Source organism: Raphanus sativus, chromosome 7 (assembly GCF_000801105.2).
Source record: "Raphanus sativus cultivar WK10039 chromosome 7, ASM80110v3, whole genome shotgun sequence".
Lineage (NCBI taxonomy): Eukaryota > Viridiplantae > Streptophyta > Magnoliopsida > Brassicales > Brassicaceae > Raphanus > Raphanus sativus.
Window position 1 is genome coordinate 773989 of NC_079517.1, and position 17656 is coordinate 791644.

At 33.0% G+C, this 17656-nt stretch overlaps 4 protein-coding genes across 6 annotated transcripts; all 4 read right to left on the reverse strand.

Annotated features, from left to right (window-relative positions):
• Positions 1–4625: 4625 nt before the first annotated feature.
• Positions 4626–5798, reverse strand: LOC108818203 (protein TERMINAL FLOWER 1). Its single transcript, XM_018591101.2, has 4 exons — positions 5570–5798; positions 5236–5297; positions 5045–5085; positions 4626–4921 (listed from the first exon to the last, which is right to left on the reverse strand). The coding sequence occupies exons 1-4, from the start codon at positions 5777–5779 to the stop codon at positions 4698–4700; spliced, it is 537 nt and encodes a 178-aa protein (XP_018446603.1). The 5' UTR covers positions 5780–5798; the 3' UTR covers positions 4626–4697.
• Positions 5799–8965: 3167 nt separating this feature from the next.
• Positions 8966–9790, reverse strand: LOC108818204 (40S ribosomal protein S28-1). 3 transcript variants are annotated; one of them, XM_056990966.1, is made up of 2 exons: positions 9650–9790; positions 8966–9316 (listed from the first exon to the last, which is right to left on the reverse strand). In XM_056990966.1, exon 2 carries the CDS (start codon positions 9313–9315, stop codon positions 9121–9123), a length of 195 nt encoding a protein of 64 aa, XP_056846946.1. In that variant the 5' UTR covers position 9316; positions 9650–9790; the 3' UTR covers positions 8966–9120. The 3 variants fall into 3 exon arrangements, with proteins under 3 accessions (XP_056846946.1, XP_056846947.1, XP_056846948.1); XM_056990967.1 differs by having other exon boundaries at positions 8966–9319; positions 9650–9736; XM_056990968.1 differs by having other exon boundaries at positions 9639–9725.
• A 1022-nt stretch (positions 9791–10812) lies between these two features.
• LOC130497753 (F-box/kelch-repeat protein At1g57790-like) lies at positions 10813–11871 on the reverse strand. The gene has a single exon (XM_056990863.1). It carries the CDS (start codon positions 11869–11871, stop codon positions 10813–10815), a length of 1059 nt encoding a protein of 352 aa, XP_056846843.1.
• A 1283-nt stretch (positions 11872–13154) lies between these two features.
• Positions 13155–15484, reverse strand: LOC108818202 (uncharacterized). Its single transcript, XM_018591100.2, has 11 exons — positions 15077–15484; positions 14869–14941; positions 14755–14773; positions 14439–14558; positions 14275–14344; positions 14131–14174; positions 14011–14052; positions 13808–13867; positions 13649–13716; positions 13477–13534; positions 13155–13362 (listed from the first exon to the last, which is right to left on the reverse strand). The coding sequence occupies exons 1-11, from the start codon at positions 15429–15431 to the stop codon at positions 13273–13275; spliced, it is 999 nt and encodes a 332-aa protein (XP_018446602.1). The 5' UTR covers positions 15432–15484; the 3' UTR covers positions 13155–13272.
• Positions 15485–17656: the final 2172 nt, after the last annotated feature.

The window sequence follows — 17656 nt, forward strand, 5'->3', positions numbered from 1 at the left end:
TTACAAAAATTCAATGTAAACCGTAGAATGAAAATCTAGTACGTTGTAGGAATGTTTTAGTTACTTGGAATTTTGGAAAATGGTGGGATAAAAGTTCATGAGACGATCTGAGTATCGATTAAGCGTGAAAATCCAGTTAAGGATCCTGAAAAATATAAACATTTTTTTGGTTAGAATATAATTCTCTTGCGGTAGAGTAAAGCCATGATCAGTAGGGTAGAAAAGGTATGCATGCATTCAAAAATATCAGTGAATCAATCTTTCAAAAGAAAAATATATCAGTGAATGTTCTAATTAATTATAATGTATACATTATTTGTTAGAACTGCTAAGAATAAAGTATCATTGTTAATCTATGTAATCTTGGTTATGTCATTTAGTTATGTTTTATGCTTATGTAGTACTGTTTTAGTCGAATTACTCTTTAAGCTTTAAATTCAGCAAGACCGTGCACAGAAAAAAACTCAGTAAGACCATCTTCAATCTAAGCAAGAATATTGATTGAAATGTGCAACTAACAGATATTTGTTTGTCAAAAAAAAAACTAAACAGATAGTTGTACTTACTGATATAGAAAAGCAAACAATATCTTATGGTTTAACCAAACGGCATTTTCGGTAGATTTGATAGTAACGTAGCAATGGGGGAACAGATGTGTTCCCTTGATAAGCAATGCATCCACAAAAAAATGCATAATCAGTAGAGCCCCCATTTTACATGCAATGACAATAAATAAATTAAAAATCCTACTTCGAGACATTTCGCTAAGTAGCTTATAGTCGGTTGAGTTTAATTAGTCAAAAGCTCTACTAAGAGATCACATGTGTCTAGAATGTATATGGAACTAACCTCCACTTAACTTTTACTTTTCCTTTCCATCTAAACAAACCTTTTTGTTTTCGTCCTTGAGTCTCCTACGTCATTTCGGTTCGCTTTTCCAACAAGTGTCGTACTAAACCGAATGAAACCAAAACTTCTAATTTGCTAAGCTGGCTTTTCGTTTTGTCACAACTATAATATAATAAATTAACAATCTTACAAATTTTAATTGAGTAAATCGATTGCATTTATCTGTGGTCAAGAGTACACCAATAATATTGATCTCTTGTCGTCATATCTTGAACCAGTTGGTGAAAGCTACATTATTCAAGTTATGCGCTGTAAAAAATAGTTTTAACCATGTGATTGTTCACAGTAACTTTGAATACTACATACCGACTTCTCAAAGCTGCCATTGCCCAATACACCGAACCTTTACTATTACACATCACTATTCTTCTTCCGGTTTAGGCTTCTACCGGGTCAGTTTCGTTGGTGGCAATTTTTATACATCAATGAGATAAATGAACGAGAATACTCTCCTATGAATTATGGCCTGCGAAATTTATACATGAGGAAACAAAGATTAGGCTTTTGGATTTGGAAAATTACATACCCGGTCCGGCCCGAAACGTAGTTTGATGGTTTTGTGTGGATCACATTCACACCGTGTTGTTAACTGTTATACATTGGTAAACTGGGACCAAACAATATACTTAGCGTACACAATGATCTCAAATCTGTATTATTAACAGAAACTTCCGTACTAAATCGTTTGTGTAAATCATAACCAAGATTGTGAATAGCGAACGTGTCACTGCTGTTTTATGGCCTCTTCCTTAACCTTTTAACTCTCCCCAAAGACAAGTTTATTGTGACTTTTATTTTTATTGGCAAGTTGTCTCTTCAAAACGAAAGTCTTTGCAGATTGCATACAACAGTAAGTTTATTTTCGAACCTTTAAACATACAGCACCTCACAAAGGAAAGTAAATCTAAATAGAGTTACAAAAAGAAAGAGATACATGCTGTTCTGCAGCTAGCAGTGCAAAAGCATTGCAGAAGAAGCTCCAACAATTTAATGATTTTCTTTTTAATAAAAAACGATGTTGCTTAAGTTTTCAGAAAGCATGTATATTTTTTGTTTCAATTTGTTTTTAAAAAATTAATTTTTATATTTAAACTTTTTATAATCATATTTATATTTAATATTAATTTAATTTAATTTGATATAATAGTTTATTAAATAAATGAATTACTTAGTTAGATATATTATTTATTAATAGATCATGTTTTATCTTTACATTTAATAGAATAGAACTTCTAATCTATTAGCGCTTCTATTGATTTATAAAAATATTAATATGTAATTCGATTTTGTTAATTAGTCACATCCAAGATTTTTTTTTTTTGAAAAATAACATCCAAGATATATACTCCATTAAACTTACTCAGACATGTATTACTTACTATTTATTTATTTACAAAACGGCATCTCCCATTTGACATCATGTACTTTCACATTCTGTTGTTTACTTCTTGTGATCTTATATGAAGCACATTCGAAAGAATCAAATCAGAAATTATACGAGGATATATCATACACACGTGATTCTTAAAGGAGGGGCCTGGCACGTAAAGTTCTCCTCAACGACACGTCAACCAATCAAATTTAGACAGCCTTCATATAATAGAAAACCCTAATTGCTTAAAAAGATTATAATTAGGCCTTTATACGAAGAACCAGTGGATTTGGTCCAAGGGTTAGTATGTCTCTTTTTCCTTAATTTCTTATGACATGAAACATGACAGGTCGTCTCTTTTAATTTTAAGGTTATTACATGTTGGTTTGTCCTCGAGACATTCGTTCTGAACCGAAGTATGGCGGCTAATAATTTGCACTGCTGGTTAATCACTAGGTTTACAGTTTCGTACCGGTGAAATAGAAGATTTCGCGATGTACTCGTATACCCGTAGATATAGGTATTTAATTTCTTTAATGTGCGATTTGAATGATGTGATTTTTATGTGTACGTAAAATATTTTACTAAATATTGGGTCTTTATATTGAACGATGGCTGTTTGAAAAAAAAAACCAAATCCAGTGATGGCCAATTATTTTGCTTGCGGTGTAGTAGAAACTGATCCCTCGATCGAGATAGATTTATGCGTGTGCTGATGTCTGATTGGCATGAACACGTATTTGTATGTTCTAATAAAAAACAAATGCTAACATTTTTTAGATTATGATCCATAAGCGTAGTTCAAAAACGATTCATACACACTGACATAATTTTTGGCAATGAAAATTAGGATGTAGCAAATTTTGAGTAAACCCAGGGATGGAGCAGAGCACGTGTAGAACTCAAAATAATAACAAAGAGGGCCAGTCATTATAAGTTTATAACATACTATTAAAAGGTGTTTTTATTTCTGGAAAAAGATCTAGCTATGAAAATAACCATAAGTGGCTAAACACAACACAGGCACATTATGTCTTACTGAAACCCTAATACTCTATGCCTATGCATAGTTCACAGTCTCTTTTTCAGGCAAATCCTAAAGTCTTTGCATGCCCTTGATTTGGTAGTGAATCCATTTGCCAACGTAGGTATTCTGTATACCTCTTAGTTTCTAAAGTCGTCCAAGCAATCATTGAATGAGACCGAGGTATAACACACATGGGTAGGTAACCCTTATCCTTTTCAGCTCTTAGCTAAATGTACTTATGCTAATTAATTTCTTACAAAATAGAGATTTAATAACCAAATTCGATCATTGCCCTTAATCATCCGAACAAAGATGATCATACTATGTGTATCATCCAAAAAAATTAGTAATATTTTGCTAGAATTTGTTGATTTGATAGATATACAAGTAGAGAAGTACTAGTCCTAAGGGTTGAGGATAAGTGTAACAGTCCTAGCCGCTAACCACTCTAACAGCGACACGTTACCTTTCTTGAGTTTACCGTTGAATTTTTTATTTTTTTTTGGAACTCAAGAGTTTACCGTTGAAAATAATAAAACTTCCCACTTGCATCCCTCCAACATGGGGATCTATCATCCATGCCGTACACCAAAATGGCCAATCCATTTTAATATTCTTTTTTGCTGAACATTGAATGTGGAATGTAATTTGTTGTTGATATAAGTACAATACTGACTAATTTATTTAGGTGGAATATGCAAAAATTATTAATATAAGCATTTTTATGATTTAAAATTTATAGTAGTGTTGTCGCCGTCGTGCTATGAGATTCGATCAGTTGCAATGAAATATGATTTTCCAAATTCATGATAAAAAGTTATTCCCTTATACCATGGGCGTTCGTTAGAAATATACCCAGTAAATTAAATATTATCACACTGAAAGAAAAGCTACTGTAGTAGAAAACTCGATTTATTCACTATATATATACATACATTTTCTCAAAGGATAGACAAGTTTCGTGTACTAGCTAGGAGTAATAGCATTTAGGGAGCCGTAACGTAACATAACACCAAATACTGTTTTGTCAAAAAAAACACACCAAATACTGAACATGTGAGAAAGATGGACATAATGATAATTGATAATCTTCGAATCGCCGAGTGAGAAGGAGCGTTCTATTCTAGGTGGTCACAAAGGTCTTGTCACTTTGACCATAACTATTTTTGCTCGTTTACAATTTGTTTTCCTGTTTCATGTATCATTCATATTCATAATGAGATTAATTCGATGATGTAACCTATCAAGAGATATATAAGGATTTAGTATGAATTATATATACGAATATCATATTTTATTCAAGATACGGGACTTTAGAACAGAAATAAACATGGAGAACAGAGATAAACATGCTATTAATTTTTATGCATTTGATGGATATAGACGTAATTAACGTCTGCGAGATGCGGTTTCTCTCTGGGCGTTGAAGAAGACAGCCGCGACAGGGAGACCAAGATCATTCTCGATCGCAAATTCGCGAGTGTTGAACTGATCCCTTGAAAGAATATTGCTTGGCAACATAACACGTCTTTGCTTCTGCCTGAATAGAACAAACACGTACCTGTGTATCCCTATGTTCGGCTTTGGCAACTCATAGCTCACTACCTCTTTTCCTACAATTTCAATTCAATTATCTTTAATACTTATTTGGATATATCCTGTATTCTAAGTTTTTACCAAAATAAACTTTTAATTGTAAACTATTTTAAATCACATAATTCATGAAGAGCCCGTACCAAATGTAGCATCTGTTGTGCCGGGGATGTTCATGACGAGCCTGTTGAAACATTTACATGCAATTATTTAGTGCTGTGATGGAAGAGACTTTGACCAACTCAGCTCAAGTTTATACAAAATTAATGTAAAAGGTTATTAATAATTCAAATGAAATACATGACATGAAACGACAAGAAAAACTTGAACGCACCAATGCAGGTGTTCTTTTAGAAAGGGGTCACTAGGATTTGGAACATCAGGGTCTGTCATCACCTGTTTTGCAATATAGTTTCTATTACCGTCAATGAAAAAAAGAAAAAAAATGATAAAAGTACATAACAACATCTTACTATTTTACAAAAAGGTACAATATATAAGATTATTGATCAGACGCTCTCTTTTTCTTCATGGAGTCAGAAAATAAATGACTTATGAGATGAAAAGATAGTGAGAGATACGTTTTGGCACAAGATATTAGAAATAAACAACCAGCAATCCCAACATTATTGATAATTATAAAATAATTTAAACATATGTTTACATACCAGGGTGAAGAAAGATCTGAGATCACCATCATGGATCTCAACCCTAGGCTTGGAGGAGACAGCTGAAGGGAAAAGCTCATGGCCGTTGGAGACTTGCTTCTTGTTGTAACTCACGTTCATTCTAATTGTTGGAGTGAAATTATCAAGAACATCTCCGACCACTCCTCCCACTCTCAATGGCTCTATCACTCTAGTTCCCATATGCTCCATTTTTCTTTTGTAAAGGTTTCTCTTTCTTTATAACTGGGTTTTAAAGTGAGCTTAGGGAAAGAGAGATGCTTGTAGTGGTGTGGGATACCAAAGGCAACCAAGACATCTATTTATAGGGCTTTTCTAAGTTGAAGAGAGAGAGAGAGATGTTAGGGGCCAAGCTTTCTCTATTATCTATCGTGGTTGTAAGATTCGGACAAATCTAAAGAACCAATAGTCATATACATGTCAATTATGTATCTTTCATAGTAGGAAAATAAATTAGTGAGAACTAATGAGTCATTAATTTTAAGGTTTATTCTATGGTAATATTTTTACTAAAATAAATATGATGGTCATAACTGGAACTATTTAAAGAAATATGACCATCTATTTGTTGACTGTGTTTTTAGTTTGGACTATAGGATTGACCTCACATAGTCCAAGTTAAAAAAAGCAATAGCAGCATATTTAATGTACTTTATAAAACTTACTAATTGGATTAATTAATATGATTTATTAGAATGATTGACAATATGGTCCAATTTACAATAAAACAAAACGAGTATTACAGATTAACTAATGTGGGTTATTTCACTAATGTCTTAGTTATCATACTCATATAATATCATAATGCTGAAATGGTATAATGTCCAGACACAAAAATTTAACTAAAATTCCAGTGTATGAATATATCAGAAATATATAATAAAATTGTTTTTAAAAGTACGTATTTGATCCCTTTTCCCAATCATTGTCCTTTTTCTTTATCATTTCACGAGCTGAATGTATATAGAGTTTTTTTTGAAATATATCTTATGTATATAGAGATTCCAATAGTTCATTTTTAGATTTCAGTACATAGACTTAAAAGTTTTTGCAGTTAAAACCGGTGGTGGTGGCCTAGTGGCGCTTGAGAGATTTAAAAAATCCAATAAGGCGAACCCGGGTTCAAATCCCATCGGCCACACGTATATGAACTATTACTTTCGGTTCATTTAAATGCCCAGGAGAGGATCTATTCGTGAGCTGTACCTTCACCCAGGGGTTAGGTTTGTGTCATCGTTGATCCGGGTTTAACCTTTTTTTTTTCAAAAAAAAAAAGTTTCTGCAGTTAGCCAATGATTACATATAGAAATTCTAAGTTCATCTGTTTATTAGTTTACTTTTCGTGTAAAATGCAAACTTTATTCTATACAAAATACAATACGTCTTAATTTTTTTTTTAGTTTTTCATGGTCGGGCCTGAACTTAGCTTAAGTCATACACACGCATATCTTAAGATCTATTTTTTTGTCGAACGCATCTTAAGATCGAAAAATGAAAAATGATACAACGTGCAGAAAAACTTTTGTCGATCAAAGCATATATCTTTCATATGAGAAAGCAAATCAGAAAAAACAAACCGATTCAAACAATACGGTCTTACCATCTAACTGATACTGAAAGCGTATTTGTCTTTTTCTGCTGTTCTTATAAGTACCTATAATTATCATCTTTTATCATTCTTTTCTTTTACTGTTTTCAAACTCATGCGGTTTCATGTGACCAATGAGACTCATTCTTATGTTTTGTTTGGTAAAATATTTTATTTTCTTTTAAAAAGATATTTAATATAAAAAATTGAATTTTTATTGGTCGGTAAACCTGTAGATTCGTCACAAGAGTGAACCGAAGAATTACTCTTTGTTTATAAGCACATAATTCTTATGGTAACTTCATGATTTTAAGTCAACACATATGACCAAGACATTTTGTATATCAAAATGGGTGTCCATTAACTTATAGGATTCTAAAAACCTTTAGTGACATCGAGAACAAAAATATGGAAGACTTTATATATCTCCCTGAATAATTAACTCGATCTCCTTTTACACGTCGATGATTTCGAAAAACATATTTAATGTAATACTTAACTGGCCAAGATTAAGAAATTGTTATATTGACATTCTTATCGTACTTGATTCTTTTACAACTACGGATAAAATTATTGCCCAGAGGCCATTTCACTGTCGTAAGATGGGATTTCTTTTGTCATTTTGTATTAAGAATAAACCTAATTAAAACAAAAATGGTAACTACTATGGATTTAAATACCATTTATCATACATAGATCGTACAAAAGGCATATTAAAAAGTAACAACCCAAAGGTTAATGAAAAATATCGATCGCAGAGTTTGGGACTTCTTACTTGTGGAAACGACAACGCATCGATTCTGCAAAAGAAATATCAATGAAAAACTTATTTATCGGAAATCATTTACACCAAGAGTTTACGTGAAGAACCGATTCTTATAATGTAGATTGTATTGTATGGTAGTAGTATGTACATGTGTAATTTATGATGTAACTCTATAACCTTACAAAAGTTCCACACACATATATGTTAAGCATAACCATATCATAATAAACAAGTCTTGTGGAATCTACAAATCCTGTAGAATGCATTACTAAAAAGCTTATTAGAAATAGAAAGGCCTTATGTAATATAGTTGTGATATTATTTATGAGCGACTTTTTAGTTGAGATTCTAAACAATAACTTTTATATATTTTTCTTAAAGAGGCAAATCTTGAATGAGAATTTAACTCAGTTTGGGTAATTGATCAGAATAAAGGCACAAAGCAAAATGAATGACTTATTATATACGCTTGTTTATATAATCACATCCGATTAAAAAAAAAATCAAAACAACAATAAGACAAGTAGACAACGTAACAATTAGCTTCGCAAGCTACGTACACGAAATGAGTTATGACCCCGAATCTTCTCAATCAGGCTCTTGCCACTAACCCGGCATGATATTTTCTGCCATTGCATCTGAAAACAAAAGACATATCTGGATTCTTCGCATTTATCGGAATACACAAAGAATGACAAGTAGTGATGTTGCGACAGCCACAAACCCTTGGACCCCTAGGGTATTTTCTGTAAGGAAAGTTAAAAGGCTAGTCCAAACTGACCCGTTTCATGTCTAACCCCTTTACAGGTCTAGACGAAGTCCACCCATAGGCTAAAACCATTGTCAGGCTTCAAACGGATCATAGCCAAAAGATTGTGGTTACTATAATAATATACGTTTCGGTTGACAAGCTAGTTTGAAGCAGATAGGTTAATTAAACTCGGTTAAGCAGGCGAGCAGACCAGTAGAGTGTGGATGTCATCAAATTAAGAACATAACCAGAGAAACGTTTAAAACAAACAGATAAATAAGAGGCTTTGAATACCAAATAACCATATCAATCCAGCAACTGTCTTAAAGCAACAAACCAAACTAAACCGGTCTCAGAAACCAAAAAGAGAAACAAGTAAGACATTGTTCTGTTTTCTTGTTTCCACTTAGCAGTAGAAAAAAGGCCAATCAACGAAGTCTCCTGGCTTCTCTCTCAGACTCGAGCAAGGTGAGGATGTCGCCTTCTCTCACGGGCCCCTTGACGTTTCTCATAATGTAACGATCAGAGTCTGTGAACTTGACTCGAACCTGAGTCACCTGACCCCTGGACCCAGTACGGCCCATCACTTTCACCACCACTGCGTGCTTAATCTGAGAATCCATCCTGCTTCACAACACAGAAACCGTGACAAATCATACTTCATATCAATTAGGTGCATACAAAACAACAATTAATCAATTGAAATTTTGTATAAATCTAATCACACTCATAAATCACTAACAATTTTGTTTAAATTCAATCTGATTCGACTGTATTCTTCAAGAAACAGATACATAACTAGATTATCGACTGCTGATTACGAATCGAAACAAAGCAGATTAAGAAGCGAATATAGAGTTTCATTTCAAGATAATTTAGCCGACAAATCTACTCTAAGAGACTGCAATCAATACAAATATGAAAAGCAGAAGAAGGTTGTACATACGAGGTACAAACCTGTAGAAACGACGGTTTGAAGGTGACGAGAGAGCTTAGCGGCGATAAGCGAAGAGTTACAAACCCTAAGTTTCCAGATGAGAAGAGTGCAATGTTTTATAGTGTGACTTGGTTACCAAACCTCGACTCGGTCCTCATCGGTTCACTCACTATTTTCCTCAGCTGGTTCATTAATTTAAGCCGGTTCTTGGAACTAAACCAAAGTTTTACTTGCAGTCTATTGCTCAAAAAAAAAAGGTCTATCGTGACAAAAAAGGTTTATTTTTTTTATTTTTTTTGTTTAAATCGGAATATAGGTTTATGTTTATTTATCTTTAGGATTTAAGGAGTACAACATTTTTTTTGAGAAATAAGAGTACTAGATTTGCGCTTCTTCACTTATTTATTAGCCATGCTTGTTGGTCAGATTTGCTAAACCTCATGATATTTTTGGATGTACAATTGACTCAATGGTGGCATTAGTTAATAAAATAGTATTTATTTTTTTGAATGTAGAAGTTTATTTTAGTCAATGGTAGATGATATAACCCATTTCGGTATTATATATTTTGAGCTTGAAAATTAATTATTCACCAAAATAACAGAAAGAAAATCATAGTTATTAACAGCCCTGGTTATTAATTATGAATACCCTCACGATTTAGTTGCTTAGCAAAAATCGAACATTGACTAATAGGTTTTTTGACCTTCTGTCTTTTTAAAGGTTTTCCAGAATTTAGTGTTAATTTTTGGTGTTATTACAAAATTCATTTTATTAGAATTTATATTGCACTATAAGATTAAGTGTTTTTTTCATCAACATAAGATTAATGGTTTATCTTTAGGGTTTATAGATATTTGATATTTTTTACAAATAATACAAAGAAACGGATATTAGAGCAATAACCTTTAGTAGATATATTTATGTACATATACTTTATTAGGCATAGTTTTTGTATTCAGTCGTTTAAAAAAAAAAACAAAAAGATTGTTATGATTGTTTGTTGGATAATCAACTGTAACAATAGTAAATTATTGTTTTGCAATTTTTTCTTTATATATTTAGCAAAACATGAATATAACTGGAATACATTATAAAATAAAACAAACCAACTTTGTAATAATAAACCAGAAACAACAGAAAAATAAAGTTTTTGCAGAGCTATCTTTGTCAAATGCTTGACTCAAATAAAATCTATGCATTGTTTGGGAGGCTCAATCCAAACACATTGATAAATGGGGTTTCTATCCCAAAACAGAATGTCTGAATCATTTGTGAGATACCTTTCTCCATCAAAAAAATAAGTTTTGATCATTGGGTGAGGTGCATTGGATAAAAGTAGCTTGTTTCTCAAACAGTTTGGAAGGTCTGATCTACATTCAGATCCGCAAGTAGCCCCGAAGATCGTTGACACTTCTTCAATTCTGTCTTTTTCTTCCCAACTCCAAGTTTTATCTCGATTCAATCTAAAAAGTCGTAGCTTTTCACTATCTATCTTTATGAAGAAGATATCTCCTTTTATCTCTACAAAGTACGTTCTAGTTGAAAGTGCAAGACTTCTATCATATTCTACGATGTAGTTGACCAAGGATCGTTTGGATGGATCAAAAACCGGTATCCAGTTAAACCAACCAAGACAGTAAAAGAGACCTTCCAGAAAAATAATTTTATTGTTAGAAGTGAAAGCACATCCAAAACTCTTAAAATGAATAGTCTCCCATTTGGTTTCTCCAAACTTAAGAGTGTTGATTCCCACGTTGCTTCCGTCGATGTTTGTCATACCAAAAATCAAACAACTTTCAGATGTGGGTGCACATGTGAAAGCCGCAGATTCGTTATAATGTTCGCAATTAGGCAGATTTATAAGTTTTCGAGTAAATGGGTTGAAGAAGAATATCTCAGATGAACCATCTTTGTGCATAAGCAACCAACCATCTTTTGCGTGATGAACCGACATGCCTATTATTTCTGGGAAATATGTGAGGTATGTCATCCTCTGCATGGGATCATACAACTCACAAGGCCCTCTACTCGATGTTAAAGAGTATTTCATAAACCATGGATGTCGGTCGTTCATCCGAAAAGAAACACTAGATTCATACCATGATCTACAGACTGCGGAAGCCCGAATGATATCTTTCACAAAGAGACGAAGCATTACCAATCTCAAAAGTTCAGGAAGAAGATTCGACCAATCGCTCCTAACAAAGACATTAACACATAAAAGAAATTGGTGTGTCATGTAATGTACTATTCATAATGTAATATTAAATCTATATGTTTATTTTGAAATTTTTTTTTAAATCGGAAGACATGAAGTTAACTAAATAAAATAATAATGTACAATTTTACGTATTTATCTTTGAAAAACTTAGATTTTATGACAAAATTAAAGCATAAATTGCTAAATTCTAACCATGAACCTACATTTTTAATAATTCATATCAAACTTTTTGTTGTCTTATAACCACAAAACGAAAATATATATCACTCATAATTTCAAGAGAAAATAATCAAATTTGATAGATTTTATTTTTATAATTTTTATAGTGTTGTAAAATAAGAAATAGAAAAACGAAAAAAATCATAAAACTTTACCTATGGAAATTATGTCTTCTATCTGCCATAGTGAAAGATGAAAATGAAGAGGATGAAAACAAATATCTTCAATTTTTTTTAACTATTTAGGAAGTGAAGTTTTTAAAATAAGGTACTTCATATATCAACAACCAACAAGTCTTATATACACACTAAGATTTCCACGTAAACTTAAGACTGCACATTTACACGAAGGAAGTCAATTAGTTTTTTTGGAAATACAATAAAATTCAGACATTATAATTAATACAATAATGCAAACATAGGAATACATTAAATTTTTGACCAAAGAAAAGAAATATTTTGAATGTAAATTTTTTTTTTGCCAAATGTTAAATTTTTGACCAAAGAAAAGAAATACATTAAATTTAAAATGAATATTTTGAATGTAAATTTTTGGTCAACTTTTGCTTCAATTGGTTTCTTTCCAAAGGTAATCAGTCTATTGAAAGCTTTTGTTTGACTTAATTTTGTTCGTTTGTTTTTTATTCTTTTCTTTATTTGCAAAACGAGATGCAGATATGTTAACAGTAACATTTTCAAAATTTCATAGAGTCTAAACCGAATTTCTTTGGTTAACATGACACTAAATATGCAAACTAGAAACATATTTGGATAACCAAACTGGAGGAACTGATTTAACATTTCTTGACTAATTTAAAAGAAACATAACTCATCTTTCTCTCTCTAATTTTACTGAGGGAAGTTTTTTCGTTTGAGGGAAAAACAGATTAATAGTTAGCCATCACTGATCCATTGCTGCACCATGTAATTATATACTAGGACTCGGACTCGAACCAGGACTACTTCTTCACCATCTACTGACTCCCTCTTTCAATCTATTTCCTTACATCGCATGATTATGTCACAATCTATCTGGCTATATAAAAGTACATTTCTTGATCGTTACACCCCTACACTTACTCATAACTAAGTTGAGTTTATATTGCAACAGAAAAGCAGCTAAAATTAAGCAGCATAAGTTTGTTTACACATACATACATATCTATATCTATATTTGCTCTTAGAGTAAAGAAGATAAACTTTAAGCAGCATAAGTTTGCTTCAGATACTCTACGATCTCTGCACTCTCAAACATATTTACTCCAGTGTTCGGATCTTCCAAGTAAGGCACCTGGTTTTATATACAAAACACACACATTTAACACCTCTCTCTATATGTAATATATATTGTATACGCATATATATATATATATATATATGTATGTGTATGTATTCTCTAACCCACCTGAAAGTGACCTGCTTTCTTGAGCAACTCATGCCGTTTGGGACTACCACGAGCACAACTGGTGAAGACAAAACGAAAGACGTTATAACTTTGGTTCTAAACAAATAAATATACAAGAACAGTAGATGGTGTGTGTATACTAAGAGTTTTTTGTTGCTGTTGTTTACCATACCTGCGTTGAATGTGTGGTAACTCCAGTTCAACGAGAACTTCGCGTACAAGCTTGCAAAACGGAGAACCCTGCAGGACAAAATTCAAACAGAGAGATTGTTTGTTATAAATAAGATCTTGGTTTTCTGAAGATGGAAGAAAAGTGAATTAAGGTTCAAACCTCATATGCCCAGAATACGAGTGGCTTAGGTGGTAGTTTTGCTGGTGTGTACGAGTTACCCTGCATAGTACATAACTCAAGCATTTCGTGACAAAACCGTTGCTATATTTTATAGTATCCACAGTGAATCATTCAGCTGATAGCATAATCTTCCCCAGAGGAACATTTGATCTTATAAATATATAGTAGAACTTCCTTCTTACCTTCCCCATACGACCAATCATTGCAAAGCCAGCTGTTATAGCCTACAACATCGAAGTAAGTCAAAATTTAATTTCTAACTCTTGATTTTAAAGCAAAGGAACATGTGCAAAGAAACTAACCGTTAATGGACCAAGTGTCAGACTTAAAGGAACTGTTCCATCTCCTGAACAAGTTTAACCAAACATATAGTAAGGAAAATGAAAAGAAGATGATACTGTCAAAAAGCCATTAAGGATTGGGCTAAAACAGAAGGACAAACCGACCATATTTCTCGGCCAGATACTTGATGATTGCATCTGATTCATACATGGACACTCCAGTATTTGGATCAACCTATTAAAAAAAAAACTTATTTCTTACTGAGTAAAGAGGCAAGATCATAGATAGAAAAAACATTAAGGTTAAAAAAAAGAGAAGAAAGACAAACCATGTATGGAAACTGTTGTTTGCCACCCATCTGATTAACCTTGGGGCGGAAATTAGGACTTCCTCTTGGACAAGGATAGTATAGAATATCAAGATCCAACACTGCAACCATTTCCCTGACCTGCAAAAAAAATCTCCACATCAGTAAACTTTACCGCAAGTTTGTTGCAGTACAATGAAGAATAACACAAAGAAAGACACACACATATTTAACTAAAGGAGACTGAGAACAAAAGAGGAAAAGCTATAAGGAGAAGGAAATCATCAGAATGTTGGCTAATTGGTGAAACATATAAAGACAATGACAGAGAGTTTACCTTGCGACAGAAGGGACATCTTCACATACCGGAAATGGAGAAAAATATTAACTCAGTATCAAGTGAAAATGGATTAACACACACATTGAATATCTATATAGAGCGTAAACATACCCTTCAAACTCGTAAATCTCGATGGGTTTCTCGGGACGAGGCCCAAGCTTTGAGCTTTCCTTTACAGTGATCCCTACACTTACCAATCATCAATCAATCATATACTCAAAAAGTCCAAAGCTTTTAGGGGAACTGAGCACAAATGAATCATAGAGTCGAAAGCTTTGAGTAAAAAAAAAAGTAAATGTAAAAAAAAAAGGTCTTTTACCGCCGAGACGAAACGCGTACTGGTCAGATGGAACCTCGTCCTCGGACACGAAAGAAGCAGAGTACCCAGAGACGAAAACGCCGGTGCCGAAGCGGAAAAGCAGCCCGATGGAAGCACCCAAGACGTCGAAGAGCTTTCCGGGTTTGACGGCGAAGCGCTGCGGCTCCGGGGGCTTGAAACCTGGAGGAGCGGTGAATACTACGGAGTCGCCGGATTTGGTGGAGACCGAAGCTGAATCGGAAGGTTCGGAGGAAGCTTTGACCATGATTGGGGTCCTTCGGATTGATCTGCTTCGGGGAGAAGAAACCGGTAAGAGGCTCGGAGGGAGGATAGTGTTCGCAAGTATCCCCGCCATCGATTTTTTTTCTTCTTGCTTCTTTCTTCTTTTTTTTTTGTTGATTAAATTTGTTTTTGTGTGTCACTCGTCTCACTGCGAGTTCTGATTTTTGGGTAATGGATTAGATAGATATAAATGGGCCTACCTTTTAGCCCATTATATATTTAATTTGACAGTAAACTATATAGATGGGTCTACTTTAGAACCTTAAAGCCTTCTGAGATTGAGTTTGTAATATTTGGAATTTCTAAGCTGAAAGTATGATATTTAGTTTGTAATAACATCCATACCTCAAATATTTAATGTATGATATACATTAAAATATTTATTATTTTAAATTTTCTATTTTAAAGATATTTGAGATAGTGAATATGTTTTAAAACTTATGATGACTTTTTTTTGAAAATTATGAAAATTCGAATATTATCTAAAGCTTTTGAAGAGATACTTACAAAAGGAATGTTTTAACGGAAAAAATCTTGGTCCTAAACAAACTTTAAAATTGCCTGGCTTCGTTTCTTGTATGTTTACAAGAAACTTGTTTTAGAGTAATCTAAACGTGTTTAGGGGAACAAAATGTAAGTGGAGAAGAAAGAAAATAGTAAAAGTTTTGCTAGAAGCAAAAGCAATAACACACAACTCAAAAAGAGGTCTTTGGACGGTGCCTACCAACAGAAGACCAAAACGTGCCGTAAGCAGATTCGCTGGAGCGTAGCACGTGAGCCGACCAAAAGCATGGGAACTTACGCCGAGATATCTAAATTCCTTTTGCCTTCGTCACTTGCGTATTTTTGTCCACGGGATCACAAAAAGTGTCATGTACTTTCCAAACGATAATGGAAAAGGAATATCACCTTCCTTCGTGGATTGTCTTTTTATAGTAATGTTTATTCGCTAACTTCTAGTATTTCGTTTACAACTTACCATAAATATTCACATTGTTATCTTATAAGTTGGATAACATATACGTGACAGTGACAATTGACTTTCATGTGCGCAGTTCGTTAAATTATTTTCCCTTTAATTGTCTTATTACTAAGTCATAGATTGTATTTCTGCCGAAAATCAGTTCTACATAATTTATTGTATCAGTATGTGTACTTCTATAACAATTACTTGACGACCTACGGTAGTTAATTTATTAGGGAATATATTTGGTGTTAGTTGATGTCACATGATCTTCTATAATCGAAAACATGAAAATAATACAAGATTTTTATTTCCAAGCCAAACCCCCTGAAAATAATTAAAGATTTGTAAAAAAGTGTTGAATAGTCAAAAGTGAACCAAATCAAATCATCTGTTGATTTGGCTATTGAATGTGGTCCGCTTATGCTCTTTGATGAAATTTTCCTAGGACATAAGCGTGGTAGCCAATTAGAGACAGTGACATCCATAACACACGCACTATTTTCCAAGTCTATGATCACATATGTATATCTTCTTGTCTTTAATTTATTTCTCTAGAACATTTTAACTTTTGTTTGTCAAGAAAAAAAACATTGTAACCTTTTACTTGCATACGGTTTGGAAAAATATTCCGCATGCTGAAATAACTTCTTAGTTGTTGTCCATGTTCGCTAGACAATATATATACTGGAATTACTCGATCGTTGACCTTGAAACAATACATAAGATGAAGGTGAAACCACTGTGGCACAGACATTTTATTGGAACCACAGATAGTTCTTCTATACCCACCCATTAATTATCACTCCATCATCTAATGGTTAACTTGTGTTGACTGTACACTTACTTTTTTTTAACTTGTGTTGACTGTACACTTACTTATTTACTTCTAGTTCCTCATTTACTTCTCATTTCTACCGTACACACGCACATACACACACAAATTATCACTTGATATGCTTTAACTATTCTATATATGTACCCGGAAAACGAAATCCTTAATTCTATGAAAATAATATTACTTAAGAATTTAGAGGACCTTATAACAGTAAATATTAAAGAAAATCATCTATACAATGAATTGACGATTGTTCAATGGTTGATACTTTAACCTTTAGAGCTACTGCCTAATAGAGTATAAATATCATGATAATTATATCGATATATCAAATGCCAATCCAGCTATTCTACATGATATATAAAGAACGGAGTTTTTGTCTAACATCCTTTTTATACATATAAATGGAACTTGAAGAGTATACATACATGTTTGACAAAAAAAGAGTATACATACATATCCATACATTTAATACATAAACAATTGCACCAAATTT